Source organism: Prunus dulcis, chromosome 7, assembly GCF_902201215.1.
Source record: "Prunus dulcis chromosome 7, ALMONDv2, whole genome shotgun sequence".
NCBI classification, from domain to species: Eukaryota; Viridiplantae; Streptophyta; class Magnoliopsida; order Rosales; family Rosaceae; genus Prunus; species Prunus dulcis.
This window is the reverse complement of record NC_047656.1, coordinates 14,936,267-14,960,990: the sequence shown is the minus strand read 5'-3', so window position 1 is coordinate 14,960,990 and position 24,724 is coordinate 14,936,267. Positions and strand designations below refer to the sequence as shown.

General features: G+C 38.9%; 6 protein-coding genes across 7 annotated transcripts; 5 read left to right on the top strand and 1 right to left on the bottom strand.

Annotated features, from left to right (window-relative positions):
- The first annotated feature begins 471 nt into the window (after positions 1 to 471).
- On the top strand, positions 472 to 3,674 carry LOC117635575 (multidrug resistance protein 2). The gene is made up of 4 exons (XM_034369878.1): positions 472 to 767; positions 1,622 to 2,245; positions 2,398 to 2,573; positions 2,712 to 3,674. Exons 1-4 carry the CDS (start codon positions 685 to 687, stop codon positions 3,308 to 3,310), a joined length of 1,482 nt encoding a protein of 493 aa, XP_034225769.1. The 5' UTR covers positions 472 to 684; the 3' UTR covers positions 3,311 to 3,674.
- Positions 3,675 to 3,731: 57 nt separating this feature from the next.
- On the bottom strand, positions 3,732 to 6,925 carry LOC117635577 (NEDD8-conjugating enzyme Ubc12). 2 transcript variants are annotated; one of them, XM_034369881.1, is made up of 6 exons: positions 6,675 to 6,925; positions 5,620 to 5,733; positions 4,875 to 4,983; positions 4,430 to 4,508; positions 4,197 to 4,313; positions 3,732 to 4,112 (listed from the first exon to the last, which is right to left on the bottom strand). In XM_034369881.1, the coding sequence occupies exons 2-6, from the start codon at positions 5,726 to 5,728 to the stop codon at positions 3,975 to 3,977; spliced, it is 552 nt and encodes a 183-aa protein (XP_034225772.1). In that variant the 5' UTR covers positions 5,729 to 5,733; positions 6,675 to 6,925; the 3' UTR covers positions 3,732 to 3,974. The 2 variants fall into 2 exon arrangements, with proteins under 2 accessions (XP_034225772.1, XP_034225773.1); XM_034369882.1 differs by lacking the exon at positions 6,675 to 6,925 and adding an exon at positions 6,564 to 6,672.
- A 939-nt stretch (positions 6,926 to 7,864) lies between these two features.
- Positions 7,865 to 11,519, top strand: LOC117634269 (dolichyl-diphosphooligosaccharide--protein glycosyltransferase 48 kDa subunit-like). Its single transcript, XM_034368289.1, has 13 exons — positions 7,865 to 8,300; positions 8,398 to 8,534; positions 8,625 to 8,750; positions 8,987 to 9,040; positions 9,159 to 9,272; positions 9,467 to 9,522; positions 9,629 to 9,670; positions 10,003 to 10,078; positions 10,265 to 10,336; positions 10,444 to 10,569; positions 10,652 to 10,756; positions 11,145 to 11,228; positions 11,328 to 11,519. The coding sequence occupies exons 1-13, from the start codon at positions 7,913 to 7,915 to the stop codon at positions 11,373 to 11,375; spliced, it is 1,428 nt and encodes a 475-aa protein (XP_034224180.1). The 5' UTR covers positions 7,865 to 7,912; the 3' UTR covers positions 11,376 to 11,519.
- Positions 11,520 to 12,556: 1,037 nt separating this feature from the next.
- Positions 12,557 to 14,383, top strand: LOC117634853 (geranylgeranyl pyrophosphate synthase, chloroplastic). The gene has a single exon (XM_034369117.1). The coding sequence runs from the start codon at positions 12,990 to 12,992 to the stop codon at positions 14,100 to 14,102; it is 1,113 nt and encodes a 370-aa protein (XP_034225008.1). The 5' UTR covers positions 12,557 to 12,989; the 3' UTR covers positions 14,103 to 14,383.
- A 2,575-nt stretch (positions 14,384 to 16,958) lies between these two features.
- LOC117634986 (UPF0496 protein At2g18630) lies at positions 16,959 to 19,642 on the top strand. The gene has a single exon (XM_034369299.1). The coding sequence runs from the start codon at positions 17,785 to 17,787 to the stop codon at positions 18,949 to 18,951; it is 1,167 nt and encodes a 388-aa protein (XP_034225190.1). The 5' UTR covers positions 16,959 to 17,784; the 3' UTR covers positions 18,952 to 19,642.
- Positions 19,643 to 20,978: 1,336 nt separating this feature from the next.
- LOC117634467 (pentatricopeptide repeat-containing protein At2g01390) lies at positions 20,979 to 24,097 on the top strand. Its single transcript, XM_034368599.1, has 2 exons — positions 20,979 to 21,973; positions 22,530 to 24,097. The coding sequence occupies exons 1-2, from the start codon at positions 21,208 to 21,210 to the stop codon at positions 23,531 to 23,533; spliced, it is 1,770 nt and encodes a 589-aa protein (XP_034224490.1). The 5' UTR covers positions 20,979 to 21,207; the 3' UTR covers positions 23,534 to 24,097.
- The last annotated feature ends 627 nt before the right edge of the window (positions 24,098 to 24,724 follow it).

Below are 24,724 nucleotides of genomic sequence, written 5' to 3'. Positions count from 1 at the left end.
AAATTTTGAGCAAAAGTAGTTACCCTGCACTCGAGTTCGTGTGTTCAAATCACAGTGAGACTAGCGCTTGTGTCAAAAAGACAAGAAAATCTTGATTAAGTTTCAATTCGATTTTGGCCCAAATGTGATGTAACAGTCTGAAATTTTATAGGACGGCCCATCTCGAATGGGCCAATAAATACCATCTAACAAATAAGCCGACATGCCGTATTTTAAATATTCCCTAATTTAATGCTAAAAACAATCTAAACAGGCCCGAAGTCATGGTTACACGTAGCATCATTCCTTTCCCGAAAAAAGGATCAGAACTGCACCCAAAATAAAAGACAAAAAAAGAGACGCAGCCGTTTGTGCAAGTTCCACGTCAGTCTTGGATCATCGTATCCAACGGACGAAATCGAACCCCGCCTTGTGCATGAAGGTCAATAAACAATAACAATTGGAGACGCGCATGTTTTGAAAACGACCATAAATAAAGATATAATCAAATCAAATCCGATAAATCCGATTGTAAATAACTCGATACCATGACGACAATCTTTGAATATTTGTTTGGAAATTTGGTGACGAGACCGTGGGAGGTCAGATTGTGTTGCGTCTCAGATCCGCCATAGATGCAGAGGACTTGTCCTTCCCGGTTTCTTTGGGCTGGTGGGTTCTTAACTCTTTCTTTGGTTCGGGTTTATGGGCCTTAAACGGAGCTTCACATACCAATCTACTTCTTCTCGATCGAAACCTGGTTTTTTCAAAAGTTTGCCAGCCATGAGGTGAGTTACAGTCACCATCGTTTCTTTTATTCTTCCCATGTTGTCGTTCCTCAGTTTCTGGAAGTGTTTTTTTTTTTCCATTTCTGGGATTCATGGGTCATGCATATGTGTCTGTTTTGTCAGTGGCTCAGTGTGTTTGTTTGTATAGAAAATTATTTTGGTAGAAAAATTTGCTTGTGCTATTGGGTTGTTGGTGTCTGAAGCAATTGCCTTTCCCTTTTTACTTTAAGTGTCAATTTTTATTGATAGTTTTAAAAAGTTGGGAATTTTCTCGTGTATATGACTTGGCATCTTTTTCTTTCTTCTTTTTACTATAAATTGGTTCATTCTCATGGCTTTGTTGCTTTGAATTGATTGGTTATGGAATGTGTTTTGCTGAGTTTTCAGATTGAGAGTTCATTAATTAATTGGTCCCTCTCCCTCTAAGGCTATTCAAAGCAGCTGACTTGGTGTACCTTTTAGGAAAACCTTCAAAGCAATCAAAATATCTCTAGCAATAATGTTTTTCCTCACAATGTGGCTAAGGTCCTATCTGTGGTGTTACTAATTTCCCAAACTGTACACTGTTTCAAAGTTATATGTCCAAATATAAACCATTAAAGGAATTGTCTTTTTTTTGGGGTCAAGAAGTAAAGGAATTGTCAACACATGATAGTCTATAGAGATGATTAATTAATATGATTGTTTCGGAAAACCATCCTGCATATTTCTGATCCACTTTGAAATTTGGATTGAATAGAATTTCTGATGTATATCCTTGTGTGGCTGATGAAAATTTACTCAAGAATTATGCTTTCCATGTAGCTGCTTTCGATATCCTTTGTTCATATCATATGTATCCCTTTCTTTCACAGAACGAGAAAGATATTTGGGATTTCTCTGTCCCTCATTCTTATCAACTTTGCTGCTATAATGGAGCGTGCCGATGAAAATCTCCTCCCCTCAGTTTACAAAGAAGTGAGTGAGGCTTTCAATGCTGGGCCATCTGACCTGGGCTATCTCACTTTCATTAGGAACTTTGTGCAGGGAATGGCATCACCCCTTGCAGGTGTACTAGTTATTAATTATGATCGCCCTACAGTTCTGGCAATGGGGACTTTTTGCTGGGCCTTGTCAACTGCTGCAGTTGGTGCAAGCCGGCTTTTCGCTCAAGTTGCGTTCTGGAGAGCAGTGAATGGTTTTGGATTGGCAATTGTTATACCAGCACTTCAGTCTTTTATTGCTGATAGCTATAAGGATGGAGTGAGAGGGGCTGGATTTGGGATGGTGAGCCTTGTTGGTTCCTTGGGTGGCATTGGAGGTGGTGTTCTGGCCACACTTATGGCTGGTGAACAATACTGGAATGTACCAGGATGGCGCTGTGCTTTCATTCTGATGGCATCACTAAGTTCACTAATTGGGTTCCTTGTTCTCTTGTTTGTGGTTGACCCAAGAAAAACAGTTAATTTCACTCATGGTACAGACCATAGTTCTGATAGGTACGGGGCAATTATTTCATCATACATTTTAAATTTGTTGTCTATTATATCAGCTTTCAAATTCTTTAACAAGTTATAGATGTGGTGACTTTGGTTTGTGAATGGAGAAAGAGTTCATCAATATATGGTGATTCGGTTACCTTATGCTGCAGGGAAGATTTGATAATTAAGGGCCCTACAAGTGCAGCATCAGTTTGGCTCGAGTCTTGGACAGCCATGAAGGCAGTTGTTAAAGTGCAAACGTTCCAAATAATTGTTTTGCAGGGTATTGTTGGTTCGCTACCATGGACTGCCATGGTGTTCTTCACTATGTGGTTTGAATTGATCGGTAAATACTACCGTAAATTCCATACTTCAATGAAACAATTGCTGATTATCCTTTCTGCCCTCCTTTTTGTTTTCTGAGCTTCGAATTTTCAAACTTCTACTTTCATGACATATGATGTCTTCTAATTCGATTTTGCAGGTTTTGATCACAACAGCACAGCAGCCCTCCTTAGTCTTTTTGCTGTTGGCTGTGCTATGGGTTCTCTTCTTGGAGGACTAATAGCAGATCGAATGTCACGAATCTACCCGCACTCAGGCCGCATCATGTGTGCTCAGTTCAGCGCCTTCATGGGCATCCCCTTCTCATGGTTCTTACTTAAAGTCATCCCACAGTCAGTAAGCAGCTATTACACCTTTGCTGTCACCCTCTTGCTGATGGGTCTCACTATCAGCTGGAATGCTACTGCTGCAAATGGTCCTATGTTTGCTGAGGTTGTCCCCGTCAAACACCGAACCATGATTTACGCCTTTGATCGTGCTTTCGAAGGATCGTTCTCTTCTTTTGCAGCTCCCTTGGTCGGAATTCTTTCAGAGAAGATGTTTGGTTACGATGCAAAATCAGTGGATCCGATTAAAGGGTCTACCCGGGAGGCCTTTGCATTATCTCAAGGGCTTCTTACAATGATGGCTGTTCCATTTGGCTTGTGTTGCTTGTTTTATACGCCATTGTATTTGTTTTTCAGGAAGGACCGTGAAAATGCTAGAATGGCCAGTGTGAAAGAGGAAGAGATGAGGTGAGAAGTCATTCTTAGTTTGAAGGAGCAATCAATGATATGAAAAGTGTGAAGTATTATGTGGCTTCTCCAAGCCTACGGCATTTCTGGAGTTCTGGTCTTCCAAGTCTTCGCCTACCCTTGCCTTCAGCTGCAATATGATGACTAGTTTGAGAAGCCACGCTATAATTTCGATACTAAAAGATATCTGATACCAAAGCTAATTTTGTTTGCACACTAAATTTTGTGATTCTTTAATGGTTAGGCCACTTTTGGGAGTGATTATGTTCAATGGAACCAATGTCTTACATATTTGGAATGGTTTAGCATGCCATGAATAGTTCATGACACATCTGAAAGGCTCATCAGGAAAGAATCAAACTTACTTTTGTGTGTGTGTGAGAGAGAGAGAGAGAGAGAGAGAGAGAGAGAGAGAGAGAGAGAGAGAGAGAGAGAGAGATATGCATTGTGTCCAACCTATCCTTATTACACATCAAGATACTAAGCATCCCAAAAGTTACAGTGACATACATTTTAAAGCGCCCAACTCCATTGATGAAATTAAAAGGAAAAAAAAAGGGAAAAAAAAGAACAAAGAAAATGCAATCTGCGAACAAATATTACAACCCCACTTGCATTTCAAGCATTGATAATATGTCAATTGACACTTTGGTGCTACCAAACAATAGCTATATGCACCTTGGGAAGAGGGTTTGCCCCACATACCCACCAGCCATAGCCCTTCTTACATTAGACTCGAACATCTTAGGATTATCTCTCAACACTGCAGCTGCATCGTGATTTAGGGGATCTTCATAATTTGGTTCCTGCAAACAAAATTAAAAAGAGAAAAATAAGCAACATTCAGATACCAAATAGTAACAAATCACAGAGGACTATCAAGATAGTACCGTGAAAAGATGATACAATCCATAGATGACAGTGTTTATATTAAGGACAGGTTTCCAATCTTCTCGTAGGATGTTGAGGCAGACATTCCCTTCCAAGTCAATATTAGGATGGTAGACCTGTCAGTGGGTTGTACGATGCAGAGACAATGGATCATATAAGCGATAAAATAAAAGAGAAGACATGATTTAAGTTAAACAATAAACGGTGAAACATATATGATGCACAAGTCTACCTTGGTCTTACACTTGACTTTTGGTGCCTCATGTGGATAGATAGGGGCAACTTGGAAAGTAAACGAAAATGTACCACCTCTGTAACAACAAATGGAAGAGAACTTAGAAAACTAAATACGCTAATTTCACACGAGGTTTAAAAAATAAAAAATTTCTGCTAAGAAACAACAATATGATAACCCTCAACACCATTGCTTGTGTTCGTGTTGACTTCATTACATAGAAAACAATGGCTGCAGTGTCTTGCAATTGAAAATCCTCGCACACAAGTATATTTGTAGAGATATTTGTGTGAGTGATATGCATGTGTATGTGTGCGTGGAAAACAAAAAAGTAACCCAGCTTCTCTGACATAGGATACGTGTCTAAAATTAGTATGTGCAGTTGTGACAAAAGCTAGCTTTGAAGAAACTTTTGCACACAAAGAGTAGAAAAAATCCTTACGAGTAAAAGCCTTCATCTGGACGAATTGTAACCTCAAAGTTCATCAGCTCATCCTTGCCATTAGGAAAAGAAATGTTACAAGATTTTGGTAGATTCAGCTCAGATATATCTGCATCAGATGCCACAACAAGTAAATTTTTTTAAAAATGAATGGATGGTCAAATTTAGTGAAACAATAAAACTGCATGCATAGTCCAAAAATCCAGTAAAAATAATTCAGCAAGAGAAGCAGTTTAAAACCTGCCTCCTTAACCAAATTATAGCATTTTTGGATAATGACTGATTGTAGCACCAACATTTAAATATGCAATCAAGAATGCTAAAAATTTCAATTGGATAATGACTCTGTACTCAGCATAAACTTATCACAACTTTATATACAACTTGATGTACAAAAAGATACACATTAAGCAGTCCAGGGGGTTAATCCATTTTCAAAAAACTGTTATTTTCTAAATTTTCTTCAAAGTACCATCAACCTGAGAACCCTTTATATAATTCTTATTGCGTAACCAAGGACCAAGAAGGATGTTCTATATCATCATTTAAAAACCACTCAACCCAAAAAGCAATACAACTGTCAACATTATAGAAACCATCTAACTGGTCTGATCCATATTGCTTTAAACAATCAACAAACTCTTTCTGGAATCAGAAATGAAGGGCATGCAAAAGCTAGAAGAATATTGGAAAAGTAAGAGCTTCAAATAAATCAAAGGATATGATCATTAGAGAGAAGGAAAACCTTTATGAAGACGTAATTCCCCAGCAGATTGCTTCTTAACATGTGACGCTCCATTGGCATTTTCAGCAAGTTCTCTCTGCTTCTCCTTTACTTTGAATAGCCTAATCATATCTCCTGAAAATAAAAAAAATAAACAATTATCCTAAAGGGCCTAAAGGGGTTATATTTTTGTGCTAATAACAACAATCACACTGGTAGCTTGAAAACAAAAAAAGATCGTGAGACAAAGAATCTATGACATCGAAAAACAATGATATAGAATCTCCACACACAAGTAGACCAAAGTAAGGGGTGAATCAATCTAAACAGAACTATAGAAGATATGCCAAGCAGGCCAATTTTTTCTTGTGGAACATGAAGTAAAATATAACCAAATGAAAATCAAATTTAGTACAGACCAACCAAAAAAAAACAAGTCAAGAAACCTCAATATTTACTGGTGAATGGTCCTTTAATTCATCTTCTTTGCTTTTCTTTTTTCTTTTGAGGCTCTATCAGGCTAAATGGCAATACAATTGTCCATTCACTGACAGCTTTATACTCAAAATCATGAAATTAAAGATGATATTCTCCAACAAATTACAATCTCATCTTTAATCACCATAACAATGATCTCAAAGTGATCAAACAGTAACAAAATCCTCACAATAGTAATGCCTTTTCAAATTAAGACAAGTCCATCACATAAAAAGAAGAAATAAAGTATGAAGTCATATTAACAAGAAAAGGAGAAGTGAAGCCACTAACAAATTTCTTAAACAGTTACAGGGAGACAAAAAAAATCAAATCTTGCTCAAAAAGCTAAAACCCAATAAACCCCCAAGTTTACAAACACAATTATCCAATCAGATGCCAAAACCCAAGTGGTAGAATAATAAATCATACAAAAGTAACAAAAAACAAAATACGGGTTAGGGAAGAAAAAAGTTCAGTCCTTTAAGCACCTGAATGGAATTCCAGGAAAATCTAACAAGGCAAAGGAAAGAAATAGACTTGGAGACAGATACATATACATTTATATGTATATATTATTATTACGATGTGTAGATGCTGACCTGGTTGAGAAGAAGCTTGCAAAGGAGAGGGTGTGGTGGATGAGTAGGAAAGTGAGGAAAGAGAGACGGATTTGGAAATAGAACGACCTGTCGTTTTGGGGTTTTGGAGAACCTAGCCAATTAAGCGTCTCTGGGGTTTATGCCTTGATTTATTGGGATAGAGATGCGTCGGTGTGGGGACAAACTAGTCGTGCTGCTTTATTTGTACGCTATTTCTTTTCTCTGAGAGATAAAGGAAACAAGTTTGAAACTCGGCAATGCTGACTTGTCATGTTTATTAGACTTCTTTTTTGTTGTTGTTTTTATTTTTATTTTAAAGGAAAATTGTTGGCCCAAACTTGTTGAAGCCAGGGATGAAGGCCCAATTGGTAAAATTAGTATTCCAAAAATCATGCTTGAAATAAACTACTGGAAATTACATAATTAAAAAAATATATGAACGTTGTAGGTTTGTAGCTTGAGTGATAGAATGTAACTTTTACACTAGGTCAAGATACCAACATCTTCTTACCCCTTACTTTCTTGGCAGAATGATGAATTATCTCTCTTTATTGATGTACCATACCAATTCAGTTTAGTTTATGCTTAATTTTGAAGCTTTATTAAGTTTTTTTGTCACATCCTGGGATGTGACAATTTGGTATCAGAACCACTCTGCCGTGTGGTGCGAGTGTGCCGAAGAGGAAGTCGGGCCCTTAAAGGGGGTGGAATGTAAGATCCTACATTAACCAACGGAGAGGGGGTGATGTGCCTTATATGTGCACACCCGCATCCATCTAGTACGAGGTCTTTTGGGAACTCACTGGCTTCGGAGTCGTAGGAACTCCAGTTAAGCCAGTTGGGGGCTAGAGCAATCCCAGGATGGGTGACCCACTGGAAAGTTGCTCGTGAGTTCCCAGAAACAAAACCGTGAGAGCCAGAGAGGGAGGGCTCAAAACTGACAATATCGTGCTACGACGGAATTGATCCTGAAATGTGACATTTTTATATTAGTTTTAACAATATCTTAAATGCAAAGTAACTGTTCGTAATCATTTGAGCTACACGCATCTTACGTACTAGTTTTCACTACACTAATACACTTTTCTTTTTTATCTAATCACCGTTATTTATGATATAATCAATCCCTTTTCCTTCAAACATATACTTGTATACATAAATGGTTTCCAAAATATTCAAAAATATTATTTTGTAGGTAGTGAAGTAAAATTCGCACGTGTGTGCAGTCCACACTGGAAATGAACCCAACACGCGCAGATCAACGAACGAAGTCCTTGCGCCAAAACCCGTCTTCAACGGTCAGTACCCATCTCTGCAAAACCCTAACCACCACAGAGCTCACAGAACAGAGACCAACAATGCCGAGCCTCTCCGTCTTCGTCACCTTAATCTCACTCCTCCCCTTGCTCTGCCACTCATTCTCTCCCGAAGCCCCAACCAATCGGCGCCTCCTAGTCCTCCTCGACGACCTTTCTTTCCAATCCTCTCACTCCATCTTCTTCCACTCTCTCATCTCCCGCGGCTTCGATCTCGACTTCAAGCTGGCCGACGACCCCACCCTCTCGCTCCAGCGCTATAACCAGTACTTGTACGACGGCCTCGTTCTCTTCTCTCCTACCGCCCACCGTAAGTTCATCAATCAGAAACTCCTAAGAATGACACATTTTGGTTAATTCCTTGATTTGCAATGAAATCTGATTTTTTGTTTTGTTTGGGTTTTAAGAATTTGGAGGAGCTCTGGATTTTCAGGCTGTGCTTGATTTCGTTGACTCTGGGCACGACTTGATCTTGGCAGCTGGTGCCTCTGCATCTGATTTGGTTCGCAGTATTGCAAGGCAATGCGGGGTCGATTTCGATGAGGTTTGCTGTATTGTTCATAATTTGGTCAATTCAGATGAATGGAAAGTAGAAAGTAATGTCATTGATGAATATGGTTTTGATTTGGTGCAGGATCCATCAACTGTGGTTATCGACCACACCAATTACGCAGTGTTGGGGACCCAAGGGGACCATACATTGATTGCCAGTGATGACTTTATTCAATCTGATGTGATTCTGGGAAAGAATAAGATCGAGGTCGGTTTAAGTTTCATAAACATATTTTCTTACTAGATAATTTGTTGCTACATATGCCCACATTGCTTAAATCTAACGTGGTAAATGTTTTGCTAGTTATAAACTTCTTGCTCTCTGATTTCAGTACTTTGCATTGTGTTTTAGATTATTATTCAATATCATTACGCAAAAATGGTATCGATCACTTCAATGTTCATATTTTAAAATGTCTTATATATTATCATTCTATGCGACAGCCCCCTGTACTTTTCAGAGGGATTGCACATTCGTTAAGTGCTTCTAATAGCTTGGTAAGCTCCAATCTGCATCTGAAGTTCTGAACTCTTTTGCATATGACCTCTTCAGTGGGTTTTAAATGGCGTTGAGATAATGGATTATTTCTTTCTGTGGTCTATGGTATAATCGTAGGTTTTAAAAGTTCTTTCAGCATCTCCTTCAGCATATTCTGCCAACCGAAATGCCAAATTGTCCTATCCTCCATCACTCACTGGATCAGCTATTTCATTAGTTTCTGTTCTGCAAGTAAGTTCTTTCTGTGTTCTGGAAACAATGTTTGTCTATTATATGAACCTCCACCCAAGCTTGCTTCCATCTCTGAAACACAATGTGAAAGTCTTTTGTGAGCAATTGGGACATTTTCTTTATGTTCCTTTTCACACCATCACCTGCCACATTGGTTGAACTTGATGGAGTCATTTTGAAATCTTAAATTGCAGGCCAGAAACAATGCTCGGATTTTGATCTCAGGCTCTGTAGATATGTTTAGCAACCAGTATGTATCTAATTGGTTATATGGATTCATTTACCACTCGTGGTTTATCTGTCCTTAATTGTTTTTCGTTTATAGGATTTACTTCTGATTTCTGCTTGTGATTCAGATTGTTCAAATCAGCTGTGCAGAAGGCTGGAAGCTCAAAGAAGTGAGTAAAATCTTTAAATTGCTGCTTTTCATTACTTATCCCATTATCTTTTTGTTATATGCTGCTTTCATACTTATTACCTACGTATAGTTGAACACACGGCAAACCTACTTGCATTTAGATTCTTTTTTAAAGAAAGACAGAATCTATGTAATCTTAAGTGCTGAAGACTCCGGGAAGCTTCCATTGAATACTTCTGTAATCTCTCTTTCATTTCCATGCACTCATATGTAACCTGTCCTTTTGTTTGTGCTGAAAATGGTTTGATACTCATTCCAAAGTGGCTTGATCAAGGCAAAAAATTCACATTATCCTGCAACTTTTGATGACAGATATGAAAAGTCTGGTAATGAACAATTTGTGACTGAACTTAGCAAATGGATCTTCCATGAAAGGGGACATCTAAAGGTGAGGTTCATTATATATCGTGAACTTTTACATTAAGATATACGAGTTAAATGAGGCTTTGAATTTGTGATATTACAGTTATCAATGCATTTACTTCCAATTTATACTTGATATGTTTAGGTACTTGTTTATCATTTATCCTTGTGCATTGTCTTTGCTGTGTTAATTCATGACCTTTATTTTCAGGCTGTCAATGTTAGACACCACAAAGTTGGAGAAACTGATGAACCTGCAATCTATAGAATTAATGATGATCTGGTAATGCCTCAACACAGCTATCATCTGTATCCATATATGTATGCATATTTGCTGAATTTCTAAACAGAGGGAATGCACTGGAATCATTTAGTCTTTTGTATTTGCAGGATTATTCCATTGAGATATATGAGTGGTCTGGAAAGAGCTGGGAACCATATGTGGCTGGTGATGTTCAAGTGCAGTTCTTCATGATGAGCCCTTATGTGCTAAAAACTCTGGCAACTGATCAGAAGGTATTCTTATCCCAAGACCATGTTTGGACTTGATTTACCAAATCTAGAACATCTTTGTTTACATGCATATTTGATTTTTCAGGGACTGTACCATACGTCATTCAAGGTCCCTGACGTTTATGGGGTTTTCCAGTTTAAGGTTGAGTATAACAGGCTTGGGTACACTAGCTTATCCCTTTCCAAACAGGTCAGCTTTTGGTTTAGATACCTTTCATTAACAAAGCAGTTTGATTGTTGTTATGGCTTTATAAATTTTATGATTTGTTTTTCCACTACAAACTTGATCATATTGTATGAGAGCTCTAGTTTCTATTACTAATTGTTTACCCCAAAAAAAGAGAGTAAATCAATGACTGTAAATTTGTGAGCTCCCATGAAAGAAGGATCAAATAGTTGGGCAGTTAAATGGCAATTGTCTGATATAATAAGATAATATGATGTAAAAAACATGACAGTTCGAAACTGTCCATTGTTTGTTGTGGGGGGTAGTTATGGTGCTCAACTGCAAATTAGGGAAACCTTATAAGATTTTAAAACTAGTCTATTCTTTGTTATAACAAGATTGTTCTTCTCAGATCCCTGTACGGCCTTTCCGGCATAATGAATATGAACGATTTATAACCACCGCTTTCCCGTATTATGGAGCTTCGTTTACTACAGTACTCTCTCTCTCTCTCTCCCCTCCCTCTTGTGATCTTATCTGTCGATAAATCTGCACTTACCTCTCGATAAATGTTTGTTTGGTTTCACTTTTGCAGATGGCTGGGTTTTTTATCTTCAGCATTGTCTTCATGTACTACAAGTAAATGCTGATACACGAGAAAACTTTGCATTGGAATTTGGCCATACCTCTAAATTACTTGCCTTGAGTTTTCTTGTTAACATTGTTTTGAGAGACTTCTGATAGCTAATGGCAACAAATTGGCGTTATCCCAAAAATGTTGTTTGCATTGCAGTTGCTGCCTGGCCTGCCCACTGAGGTGGTGTTGGCCGGCCACTTGGTCGTTCGGTGCAAAAGCCAAAAATAGACAAGCATCCACAAATTTAGAAGGTGTCGACTCAAATCTGACTTGTTGGGGTCAAAGTCACATCAATTTTCTTAAATCATACAAACAGAGGCATTATCGTCAAGTCCTTTGTCTGTCTTGATAACCATTATCCTGCACTTCTTCGAAAAGTCATTCTAGAGGAAGTGGTTGCTTGCTCATGTTGTTTGTGGTATAGTATAAGAGGAGGAGGGGGTTGGGGGATTTGAACGTGGACATTTTTCAAATTTGGAAAAATTAAAAATTAAATAGTAATCAATGTTATGGTTTATATGAATTTTCATTTAAAAAAGGAAAAAATCTTGGTATTTTAATTTCATTATGTGAATGAATTATCAATCATGGGGTCGGATGCATGCATGCAGGAAAGAAATGGGAAAGTGACCCCTCTCACTGTGACATGGGACAAAATTTGAGTCTTCTTGGAGATCGAGATTCACACTTGTAAACATTTTCGGCTTCCCTTGACTTGACTTGAGGGAGCACAATAATGTTACTTACACAAACTGAAGATGAAGACTGGAACATCATTTAGTTAATGGTAATTGAAGGATTTCCATGTCTCTTAACAAATAGAGTCAATTTAGTTAGTGAGTCGTCTCCTTATCTCTTGGAAAACCTAGGCTCTTCATAAACACATTTTGTTTGTTGTGCTACGAAAAAACGCGTTTGTATTTTGATTTGATGCATTTGATTTGAACTGAACCTTGGTTGACAATTTAAGTTGATTTGTGATAAAAACATTTGATTAAGAATTATCGTCTTGATAAAGGCCCAAAAGACACTGAATCTGTAAAACGAAATGCACGTGATGCTCTGGCCATTCGGCCGCAAACCATTTTCAATTTTTTTGCCAATTAATTTTCCAAAAAAAAATTATCCAAAGAAAAAAAAAAAGGTATCCGTGCTGTTTTGGTACGTGGAATTGCACACAAAAAACCACACGTACATAGAAAGTTTGTATTTAAAATTAAAATCATTAAAATGCCAATTGTCACAGAGCCTTGCAATTCCACCCAACCCAAAACCCTATCCTTGCCACCTAGGCCTCCTCCGCCCACTTGATTGGTTGGCCTCTGTATTGCTCTTACCACTTCCCCCCCACCTCCACCCTTCTTACACTCTCTCTAGACTGCCACTCTTTCTTTCTCTCTTTGCAATTCCAAAACGGGAATGTGATGTGAGCTTGCATAATTGGAAGGACCTATTAAGACCTATGATTACTCTCAAAACTGTCTTCACCCTCCACACCAATATAACACTGTAAATCCATCCACCCATCCCCACCATTGCGGAAATTTCAGAGCAAAGCAACCATCTTTGAGCAAATTGGATTGAACCCAAAAAACCCAAAAAAAAAAAATTTCCAGAAAGATGAGCTGCTTGAATCTGAGCACATGGGTTCAAATCCAAACCTGCTCAATGTTCAACCAAACAGGCAGATCCAGATCCCAATCTTTCAGCCTCGTCCACCCACTGAAGACCAACATGCCCGTTTCATTTGCACCCCCAAAACGACGTCGGTCCACCTCCCCTTTCTCCGTCTCTGCAATTCTTACCAAGCAACAGACCCTCAAAGAAGAAGAATCAGCAAAACCCAGTTTTAATTTCAAGTCCTACATGCTCCAAACTGCCGACTCGGTCAACCAAGCCTTAGACGCCGCCGTTCCGCTCCGAGACCCGGCCATGATCCACGAGGCCATGCGCTACTCTCTGTTGGCCGGAGGCAAGCGTGTCCGGCCGGTCCTCTGCCTCGCCGCCTGCGAGCTCGTCGGCGGGTCCCATTCGCAGGCCATGCCGGCGGCGTGCGCCGTCGAGATGATCCACACCATGTCGTTGATCCACGACGACTTGCCGTGTATGGACAACGACGACCTCCGCCGCGGAAAACCTACAAACCACAAGGTCTTCGGGGAGGACGTCGCCGTTTTGGCCGGCGACGCCCTCTTGGCCTTCGCTTTCGAGCACATCGCCGTGAACACAGTCGGCGTCTCGCCTGAGAGAATCATCAGAGCAGTTGAGGAACTGGCGAAGTCAATCGGGGCTGAAGGGCTCGTGGCGGGTCAAGTGGTGGATTTAAACTCAGAGGGCTTGGCCGATGTGGGGCTGGAGCAGCTCGAATATATCCACCTCCACAAAACCGCAGCTTTGCTCGAGTGTTCGGTGGTTCTGGGCTCCATTTTGGGAGGCGGGTCGGATTCAGAAACCGAAAAGCTCCGGACTTTTGCGAGGTACATTGGGTTGCTGTTTCAGGTCGTCGACGACATTCTTGATGTGACCAAGTCTTCACAGGAATTGGGCAAAACGGCAGGGAAGGACTTGTTGGCTGATAAGATCACGTACCCCAAGCTATTGGGGATTCAGAAATCTAGGGAGTTTGCTGAGAAGCTCATTAAAGACGCCAAGGAACAGCTCTCTGGTTTCGATCTTGAAAAGGCTGCGCCTTTAATTGCTCTGGCTAATTACATTGCTTACAGGGAAAACTAAAGAACCCTTTTGTTGTAATTTTAGAGTCGTTTATTTTTCAGAATTAAAATCTCTGAAAGTTGGTTCAATTTATAAAAAAAAAAAAAAGTAGAGCTTAGTATTTAATTCATGTTGTGTTGGAGAAAAAGGATGAGTGTAGCAGGTGAGATTTGTGTCACAGTTAGCATATCATCCTTCCACAGGGTTGGGTCAAAGTATACATTTTTTTTAAAATACTTTTTTTTTGCATGAATCTGTGTACTGTTTTTTTCTTTGTTCAATCTGAAATTGATATTTGGGCATCTTCTTGGTACAATGTAGTTGCAATGAGAAGCCGATGGACGGCATCGTCTTGGTTCAACAAATTAAATTGCAATGATTGCTGCAGACGCTGTTGTAGTGTTTCCGTCTTTCAGTACGAGGTTGCTTGCTACTCTGTTTTTTTCTGAATTTTGCGATTTCAATTGTACCCGCAAACTTTTGGTAGAGTGTTACAGATTTCAACTTTGGGCCAGTCCATGCCGATGGTGTATCCATAAACCATAAATTTCCATTTATTTTCTATGGGTCTTTTTATTTGTCCAACCAATACTTGCCCAAGGTGCTTAAGCAGGTTCATCACCTTGATTGAGTACACTGAATGTTTTCTTTTTGGGTCAAATGTATACTGAATGTTTGAGGACATGGATTCTAAATAAGAATGGAATACATGGAAAGAATTAGAGGATTAGATAGGAAGAATCCGAAATTGGTAATGTATGTAATTGGTATCATTCATTGTTTTGGAGAAGCAACATTCTATAAGAACATCCATCCTTTCTTTCTTTTCTTTTTTTTTTTCTTTTTTTTTTTTTCCAACTTACTTTAAGTCTAAGCCATGCAATGAATCACATTTGGTGCCCATAACTCACTATCCACGGTATGTTGAAATAAGAATTGAATGCCAACTTTCAAATTTGATCAAGTTGAATGATTAAAATGGATTAGTCACGCAAATGATCCACTAGTGTAGTGGTTTGAAGCAATTGCTCATTTCATGAAAAGTCTTAGGTTCGAGTCTTGTCCCTCTCAATAAGAAAGGTCCTTAAAAAAAATTGGATTAGTCATGAAAAAAACTATTCCCTCAAATCCCCACAAAATAGTAGAATTCAAAAGGATAAGTTTCTAATTCATCTTCTACCTTTAACTTGGACAAAATTTGAAAGTTGAGCTCTATTCCATCTTCAAAGTGCCTTGAAAATATTGAGCTATCTAATAGAATCAAATCCTAGGCACCAACCATGACCTATAATTTTGTTTGGAGAAGGAATTTTGATTAGACTAGATTAGTAAAGCATTGTCCTGCCTTTGATGCAGTGTGTGATTGGATTATTGTCCAATTCAATTCTAATAATTTAGCCATATTTTTATAGGATACATGGTTTAATTGTTTGCTTAAGAATTTATGGTTAAATGAAATTATTCAATAATTTTAACAAAACAATCTAGTTGGATGTCTATAATAAAGCACACATAACATAACACTACATTACTTTTTAGAAATAATTGATTGGGAGGGAGGGAGGGAGGAAGGAACTATGTCCACAGCCTATAATGCTGGATGATATTGACTTTGATTCCTATCATACCTAAGATTAAGACATGCATTTTTGTCTCTCCAGGAAGTGTCCTGACTTTTCAACTTGCAGACCATAGAAGTCATGGTCAAAGCCATCAAGAGTCGACATGCCTTGTCCACTCCATACATGTATTTTAATTTGATATATCTCTCACTCTTATCCCAAGACACGTCTTCATTCATAAAATCCTCGACTCTTCCTTCCTACCCATTTCTACAAATTCCATTACACAATGTTAATTTCTGCCACTCTCATTGTCATTCCCACAGATACACTTCCATTAAGCCATAACTCACAAACTTTGTTTCAACAAATATCCAACAAATTTCAACTAGTTTTCTTTCTTTTCTACAACTCAAAAAAATAAAAATAAAAACTTTTCTCTATACATACTATTTCATTAGTGAGATGCAGGATTGTTAGGTGAAATGGCATTGGTTAGACTTGGACTTTAGAAAATAATTTGACCCTCTCAACCTTTCAATATGGGAATTTTTAATTAAATCCAGTAACCATTTAGAGCATTTCCAGCAAGGGCCCTAGGAGGGGCAAATCCAAAATGGTGTTTCCAGCAATAAAATTCTGCCAGGGCAAGGAGTGGGGCCCAACGAACTGGGCTGGCCCAAGCTCTAGCCCTCGTTTTGGCTGACGTCAGCGCTGGAGTTTAAATTTTTTTAACGCGCCCACTACAGTGCCCCCCAACGGCTCTCTTCTACGTGGCTGGCTCTGGGCTCTCCGATCCCCTTTTTTCTAGCAATCCAACGGCAACCAATTTTTTCCCTAAAAAAAAAAGAAAAAAATCAAAAAAATTTAAAAAAATTACCCAAAAAATACTGAAATTTTTTTCTATAAATACCAACCAACCAATTTTTTCTATGAATAGTATTGACACATACGAACCCAAAAATATTATCATAAAATATTATCCAAATTAATTGTTTAAGTAAACAAAGTTGTGAAAAAAACAAAAAAAATGAATAGTATTTACCATGACAAACCTAAACTGCTGGAAACACACTTTGCTGAGGGGAGTTAGAGCAGCCACTATTCACATGAATAGTAGCTGCCATAGAACTCCTCTTTCCATGACAAAAGACTAACCGGTGAAAATGCTCTTACCATTGCATAATGCAATGCATCGCATGTGAGCTACTTGATTGACAAGCCAGGGAAAAAAAAAAAAAAAAAAATCCACACAAATATTCGTCTCGCTTTTCGGCCTTTTGCTTTTAAGCTCTTCTCTCTTTTGCTTTTATTTATTTTCAGGTATTAGCTAGCGTATGTTTTGCTCCTTAAAGACAACATTAGTTATAAGCGGAGTCGAATCTTGTACTGAGTAGGTCGGGAAGCTAGTATTCTTCGTTATTGACGACATGGTGTGCTCACTGCTTTCCCATTTCCTCTCACTTTCCTCTCCCTTTCCATCTCTGTAATTTATCTCATCAAATCACCTTAAACCCTTCATTTCCAAACCAAATATCTTCTCTCATCTCCATTTCTTTAGTTTATTGGTGGTTGTGTAAGTGTTCGTCTTTATAATATCTTTTGTATTGCTCAGGATCATTGATTTCTGGGTTGTGTCAAGACTTGGCCTTTGGCTGGTTGTGTTGGGTTTTGCTTGGATTCTGGGAATCTTGCTTTTTTGTGGACGATTGTAGTGAGAGAGTAAAGTTCCATCTTATCTTTGACTTCAAGCTGAGTTGCAGGTAATCTGATCTTATTAAGTTAAGTGCTACAGTTAGCAAAATCATAAAGTTTCACATTTTGATTACAGAAATTTCATGTGGGTTTTACTTTACCAAGTGAAATATAGCTCTTGGGTGCTTAGGATCTAACCAAAGTCCAAGTCTTTGGGTCATTTTTTGTTCTTCAACCTACTCATCGACTGGATTTGACTGGATTTCGTAACTTTCCCAGTATTTCTTTGCATTTAGAGGACTTGGTTAGCTGCATTTTCAAGGCTTTGCTAGATTTAAGATCTTTTGAGCTTCTTCCAAATTCATTCAAGATAAGAAAGAGGAAAAGGAATTATATTTTTTTGTTAGTTAGCCATAGTTTGTTTTTGGGGAAATATCTGGACGCAAATGATGGGAGCAAAATCCAGTAAAAACAAGAGTGTTGATGGCCAAGCACAATCATCATCACCACCACCACCACCACAATCCCTTGAAATCAATACCAATTCCCAGGACACAGCCGATTTGAGCTCGTACGAGGCAGCCTGTAAACATGACCCGGCCTTACAATCATTTGATGCCACTCTCCGACAGCGCACTAGCCGTGTCATCACCTCACTTTCCACTGGACTCGAAGTTCGGTCCCTATCTCTTGACTCACTCAAAGAGGTTACTGATTGCTTGCTTGAAATGAACCAGGAAGTGGTCAAAGTCATTCTAGAATGCAAGAAGGATATATGGAACAGTAAAGAAATGTTCTCTCTTGTGGAGGAATACTTTGAGAACAGTCTTCAAACAATGGACTTCTGTACTGCCCTTGAGCAATGTCTCAAGCGCGCGCTGAATAACCAGCTGATAATTCAAGCTGCAGTTAGACAGTTTCAGGAAGAAGTAGAAGCTGGAGCTGAAGGGAAGAGGTGTGAGAGGACCTTACAAGAATTGAGGGCATTTAAGGCAGCTGGGGACCCTTTCACGGACGAATTCTTTATACTGTTTCAGTCAGTTTATAAGCAACAGGCATCGATGTTTGAGAAACTGCAACTTCGTAAGAGAAAACTTGATAAGAAGTTGAAATCAGTCAAAGCTTGGAGGAGAGTGTCAAATGTTATTTTTGTTGCTGGTTTCGTCTCTGTTTTGGTTTTTTCTGTGGTGGCAGCTGCTATTGCTGCACCTCCGCTTGTAACAGCCTTGGCAGGAGCATTGGCTGTTCCAATAGGTTCAATTGGAAAGTGGTGTAATTTACTCTGGAATCGTTATGAGAGGACACTGAAGGGGCAGAGGGAGATAATCAGCTCAATGCAGATTGGGACTTATGTTACAATGAAGGACCTGGACAACATCCGGGTGCTTGTTGACAAATGGGAAATTCAGATTGAGTCACTGTTGCAGACTGCTGGTTTTGCTCTTAGAGAAGAGGACACTGTGAAGCTAGTGATAGATGAGATCAAGAAAAAGCTGGAAATGTTTGTGGAAACCATTGATAATTTAAGCCAACATGCTGATAAGTGTAGCCGGAATATAAGGAGGGCGAGGACAGTGATTTTGCAGAGAATAATTAGGCATCCCGACAAATGAGTAGCCTTTTGGTATGTTTTTCTGGTCAGTGTTCTCTGGCTGGTCACCCAGCTAAAGCAACTCTTCACCTTGGATCAATGTCTTTGATTTGGCCTTTGTTAGAAGAAGAAAAAAGGTAGATTTAATTGTTTCTACTGGTCGAAAGAGTTCATTGTTAAGCAGGATTATACTAAATGTGTTTACATTTTCAGAGTATGCTTCAATCAAAAGGATTACTTACTATTTCGACTTTGACTGTTTCATCTGGTTTCTTATTGCAACATGTTCTAGAATTTTTTGCTTTCCTTGCTGCTTAATGCTGTTATAGAGAAACATGATTGGATGATAATGAAGTTAACTGCCGCACTCCAGTAGGTTGTTGGTCATACATTGGAGGGTGAATCTAGGAAAAGTGTTGTGAATTTCTGTAAAAGAAAGAGCATTCCAGCGGATGGAAATTAGTCAGGAAGGTGTCCTATTCCAATAGTGAATTGCTGATCTATAGTCATTGCGAGGAGGATGCAATATATATAGATTTTGGTGTAAAGTTCGCCATTTACCTAAAAGTTTTATTTTGATCCTTATGTTTGTAATTTGAACAAAATTAACCCTGTAGTTGTGAAATGGTTTAAATTTGGTCTTTCCGACCATATCCATTTAATGCCATTAATCGAAAAGTGGACATGTATCCAGCACATGAATGAAGGATAAATCAATGTTGTTTTCATGTTTATTTTTTTGGGGGGTTGAAACAGGAAGTAGTGGGAAACAATGGGCACGTCATTTTTTTTTTCTTCATTTTATATGGGCAAGGGCCTCTTCATTTTTGCTGATGCAGTGGCAAAAAATAAAGGGCACTTTTGTTTCCAGTGTCATGCATTGTAGGTGGTGTTTGCATCCCCTGAATCTGTTGGATGGGTATAGCAGACCTTTTCTTGCTGATGCTATTCTGTTTCTTTGATGATTTGATGTTGTTTGCTAGCTGTTGATGGTGGAAGTTATGCTGTTCCTTATCTGATTGTTGTTAAAGGATCTCTTTTGAGACTAATTATATAGTTTGTGTGTCAGCGCATTGCGCTCCCCTCTCACAAGAGTGGTGGCTTCACTATGTAGTTGATCCCGCCACATTCTTGTTTTGTGAGAGGGTGGTAGCATGTGCCTAGCACGCGAAAATTTCCTTTCATTTATATGGAATCTCAGCAATTGTTAGATCTTTCGAGTTTTCTGACCTCCTCATTCTCCATTTCGGAACTAGAACTATTTGGACATTGAAGTCCTCTTTCTTTACTCTCTGTAAGAATATTTGTCCACATCGGTGTCTACATATTTTGATATATTTCTTTTACTTGCTTCTCTATGATATAGAGATTGTTCATCTTCAGTCTGATATGTATCGGCCTAATGGATCCAACGGCTGAAGACATACTAAATATGAAAGGGCTCAGTCAAGAGGCCGAGAAAGACATGCATTCTTGATAGGAAGAAAATTGTTGAATGATTTTTGCTTCAGTTGTTTTTTATCTGGTTTGTTTGAAATTTTTGGGGATACTCAACTGTTACATGGTGAAATGATGTAAAAACATGAAAACGTGAATGTATTTCTTTAATTACTATCCTGGAAACATCTTAAGATGATGATTTGTTGGGTTGGGAGTGTTGCAGAAAATGAGGGATTGGTAGGCATGAGTCTATCGCAGCAATATTGAAATTAAGAATTCTTCTACTACGTTATATTTTTTAAGCCCTAAAACTGGAGCCTTGATCCTGGTCAAAGGCCAAAAGTCGCAATGTCATCATGCTGTATGATTGTACCAGGTCAAGATGGTACTTGATTCTCATCAAAACGGTAAATGATACTGCTCACTCATGATCAAGATTTACAAAGTTGAGTGGATCAGCTTTACCATGAGTATGAAACGAGCTGTAAACTTACAAATGTTTTGAGTTAGAGTCCTCTCCGTTGTTAAGTTTATGTGTCGTGCTGGTTTGTGGTTTGAGAGTGGTTGCATGTATACAAACTTTATTATTATAAAGTCTTGTACTGTATGAAAGATAGTTACCCAAAAAATTGTAACATTGTTTTTACTGAAAAACTTGCAAAAAAAGAAGGAAAATAAAAAAGAGAATTGTTTACTGAAAAAATTTCCGCATTTTTTTCTGTCGAGAAAATGACTCGTATATTCTTGACCCATTTTCACAAATTTGCTACAACAGAAATCACTTCTCATCTGACTATCAGCGACACAAAAAAGCGCGAGGACTGAACGCATAGCTTCTATGCGCGGTTTCTATAACCTCAATGGATTTCTCAAACACCTCGCAGCTTTCACGGCCATCCATGATCATCAATGTCCAAAGAGTTCCATCAAATCCATCCATTCACTGAACCGAATCAAACAAAACGAACCCAGTAAGCCGATTACCAGAAAGAGCACCAAGAAGCACTTCAAATCCAGTAAAAAGCAAGAAGATGCAGACCCAAAGATTTACATGAGAGAAACCATTGGAAACATATACAAAATTCTCAAATATTCAACATGGGATTCTGCTCAGGACCAATTACAGAGGCTGCCCATACGATGGGACTCTTACACAGTGAGCCAGGTGCTCAAAACCCATCCCCCAATGGAAAAAGCCTGGCTTTTTTTCAACTGGGTTGCTGGGATTCGAGGGTTTAAGCACGACCACTTCACGTACACAACAATGCTGGACATTTTTGGAGAGGCGGGGAGGGTTTCGTCCATGACCCATGTTTTCAAGCAAATGCAAGAAAAGGACATAAGGATTGATGCTGTTACTTACACTTCGCTGATGCATTGGCTTTCTAGTGCTGGAGATGTTGATGGGGCATTGAAGGTTTGGGAGGAGATGAGAGCTCAGGGCTGTGTTCCTACTGTTGTTTCTTACACTGCTTATATGAAGGTCCTTTTTAATGATAACAGAGTGAAGGAGGCTGCTGATGTTTACAAGGAAATGCTTCAATCTGGGTGCTCTCCAACTTGTCATACCTACACTGTCTTAATGGAATACCTCATTGGTTCAGGTGAGCCCAACTCAACTTTGCATACCCAGTGCCATCCGTTTGTTTGTTGAAATGTCTGAATGGGCCATTGTTAAATTGTTTGATGTTGGGCATGTTTTATATGTTAGTTGAAGCAAATATACACTGCAAGTTACCACTTTTGTTCATTGGGTTGCACTAATTTATCTTCCCACTGGCTGTTCTTTATCAACAGAACCTAAGACTTTTTGTTTTTGGTTGTGTCCTCTCAATGATTTTTGCTATAATTTGAAGTTGTTTTGATTTGACAGTCGGTAATCTTTGTGGTTGCTTTCCTTTTCCCTCCCAGTGTTGCAGATGATGTGTTAGCAACGTGCAAACATATTTCTTTGCTTAATCGTATTAAGGAAAGATATCATGTTTCATTAACTTGCATATTAATATTAATGGTTCCAAAATGGACTCGTCTTGTATAATTTCTATGCATAATGCACTTTTGGTGGGATCTTGGGCAAACTGGTTCATTTTTACTATGTTCCTCTCCTGCCTCTCCAAAGCTTAAGATAATCAAATTACTCTATTTGTGTTGGGTTTTCAGGCAAATGCAAAGAGGCACTTGAGATTTTTGGCAAAATGCAAGATGCTGGAGTACAACCTGATAAAGCGGCTTGCAATATTTTAATTGAGAATTTGTGCAAAGTGGGAGAGACATGGACAATGAACCAAGTCCTTTGGTTTATGAAAGAACATCGCCTTGCCCTTCGTTACCCTGTATTTCTAGAGGCAATCAGAACTTTAAAAATTGCTGGGGTGAGTGATTCCCTCCTCAGGCAAGTTCATCCTCACTTTTCCATTGAATCTGGGAATCAGGAGACAGGTGAGCTTAGAGCAACTGCTGCTGATGCTCCTTCAACAATGGATGAATGGCTTGTACTGATTCTCTTAAAAAAGGAAAATCTTGTTGCCATAGACCACTTACTCGCTGGAAATGAAGATAAGAATATAAAATTGAATTCTGCAATCATCTCAACCATCATTGAGGTAAATTGTGGACTTTGCAGACCAGATGGTGCTTTGCTGGCTTTTGAATATAGTGTGAAAATGGGTATCATTGTTGAGAGAAATGCCTATCTTTCTTTAATAGGAGCTTTGATGAGATCAAGTTCATTTCCAAAGGTGGTAGAGATTGTTGTGGAGATGATTAGGGCTGGGTATTCTCCTGGAACATACCTAAGTGCACTTCTGATATATAGGCTTGGGCGTGCTAGAAGGACCAATTGTGCTGCAAAAGTCTTTAATTTATTGCCTGATGATCACAAGTGCACTACAACTTACACTGCCTTGATGGGTGTTTACTTCTCTGCTGGTAGTGCTGATAGAGGACTTAAAATTTTTGATACGATGCGAGGGGAAGGGTTTCATCCTTTCTTGGGAACATACAATGTTCTCTTAGCTGGTCTCCAAAAACTTGGTAGAGTTCGTGAAGCTGAAATGTATAGGAAGGAAAAGAAGAGTCTGCAGAGTGATGGTCAGTCTCAGAATGCTGTCCCCATTGATCAGAAGATCTGTGACTTTCTATTTGCTGGGGATGTGGTATCTTGATGCTATTTGGCACCCATGAGATTCCCCACATTGATGGTGCTGCAAATGCAATGCATTGCTGCTTAAGATAATTTGTTCTAGATAGGGAAGCACTTCTCCTGTCAACCTGATGACTCTGTATATGATGGTGGCAAGATGCTGCAAATCGAAAATCCAGACTCTGGAAGAGCCATCACCACATGGGCTTCATATATCCGAATGCTTAGAAAGAAAGCTTTGCAACAGGATGCAAGGAAACTTTCGGAAAGAGCAGGCTCAGTATTCAGTTTCTTGTAACCAAGTTCAATACATTTGCATGGAAGTTCTGCTGATTAGCTCAGATGCCAAGCTGAAGGTTATGCTGTTGGTGTCGACGTGGGCTAGGGTTTATCGTTATTTAGACGTGATGTGGTCCACACACTCTGAGTTCCCTTGATGGGTGCTTAACTTATAGGTAGGTGAAGACTTAAGGCGTTGTAAACATGCTTAAATAAATAATTTATCATTGTTGACACCATTAATGATATGTACAATGGACCAAGCTTAAAAGACCTTTATACAAAAACTCCTCCCAATTCACTCTCCTGTAATATTTTCAGCTGTGCATCCGACATTTTTGTCATGCTTCAAAAGGTTTTCTAGATTGATCTATATGTTTACTGCTTACACAGACAGACACGATAGAAGTTGCATTGTCTCGCACTCCCTGTGTGGTGTGGGTGTGTAAAGAATATCAGTAGGGTGGAATGAAGGCAAAGCTAAAAAAGAAAAAAGACAGAAATGAGATTTAGAACAAGAGGTCAATCATGCCAAGTGCGGTGACCCATAAAACCAGCATTGCTTGCTGGCTTTGGTTGCTTAAACTTTGGCAAAACCTGCGAGAATAAACATGTATTGCCGGGAATATATGCCATCTTTAGACTATTTAGAAAAATGCATGGTCTCTCAATCATTGCTTTTCCTAGTTGATAAGGCAATGCTCAATTATTACTAATCTTAGGAGGCTCATGAGGTTCCTTGCATACTTTTATATACAACTTACATGGTTAAGTGCAAATGAGAGAAAAGAATAAAGCATTTGTGTACTCTAAGATTGGATTCTTTTAAAATAATGTGGTGTTGTTGTTTGCCTTGCCTCAAGTTTTTTAAGCATTTGTCAACCACACCAGTCCATTTCATGACTGCAATTTCATGACTACAATTCAGTCGGTA

Excerpts from the sequence above, each read along its gene's own strand:
- LOC117635575 (XM_034369878.1), top strand. The coding sequence starts at position 685 with ATGGGCCTTAAACGGAGCTTCACATACCAATCTACTTCTTCTCGATCG. Across the intron at positions 2,246-2,397 it reads ACAGACCATAGTTCTGATAG|GGAAGATTTGATAATTAAGG; the intron begins GTACGGGGCAAT and ends CTTATGCTGCAG. Across the intron at positions 2,574-2,711 it reads TATGTGGTTTGAATTGATCG|GTTTTGATCACAACAGCACA; the intron begins GTAAATACTACC and ends TCGATTTTGCAG.
- LOC117635577 (XM_034369881.1), bottom strand. The coding sequence starts at position 5,728 with ATGATTAGGCTATTCAAAGTAAAGGAGAAGCAGAGAGAACTTGCTGAA. Across the intron at positions 4,984-5,619 it reads GGAATTACGTCTTCATAAAG|ATATATCTGAGCTGAATCTA; the intron begins GTTTTCCTTCTC and ends CATCTGATGCAG. Across the intron at positions 4,314-4,429 it reads AAGTCAAGTGTAAGACCAAG|GTCTACCATCCTAATATTGA; the intron begins GTAGACTTGTGC and ends ACCCACTGACAG.
- LOC117634269 (XM_034368289.1), top strand. The coding sequence starts at position 7,913 with ATGAACCCAACACGCGCAGATCAACGAACGAAGTCCTTGCGCCAAAAC. Across the intron at positions 8,535-8,624 it reads GCGGGGTCGATTTCGATGAG|GATCCATCAACTGTGGTTAT; the intron begins GTTTGCTGTATT and ends GATTTGGTGCAG. Across the intron at positions 9,273-9,466 it reads CATTAGTTTCTGTTCTGCAA|GCCAGAAACAATGCTCGGAT; the intron begins GTAAGTTCTTTC and ends CTTAAATTGCAG.
- LOC117634853 (XM_034369117.1), top strand. The coding sequence starts at position 12,990 with ATGAGCTGCTTGAATCTGAGCACATGGGTTCAAATCCAAACCTGCTCA.
- LOC117634986 (XM_034369299.1), top strand. The coding sequence starts at position 17,785 with ATGATGGGAGCAAAATCCAGTAAAAACAAGAGTGTTGATGGCCAAGCA.
- LOC117634467 (XM_034368599.1), top strand. The coding sequence starts at position 21,208 with ATGCGCGGTTTCTATAACCTCAATGGATTTCTCAAACACCTCGCAGCT. Across the intron at positions 21,974-22,529 it reads GGAATACCTCATTGGTTCAG|GCAAATGCAAAGAGGCACTT; the intron begins GTGAGCCCAACT and ends TTGGGTTTTCAG.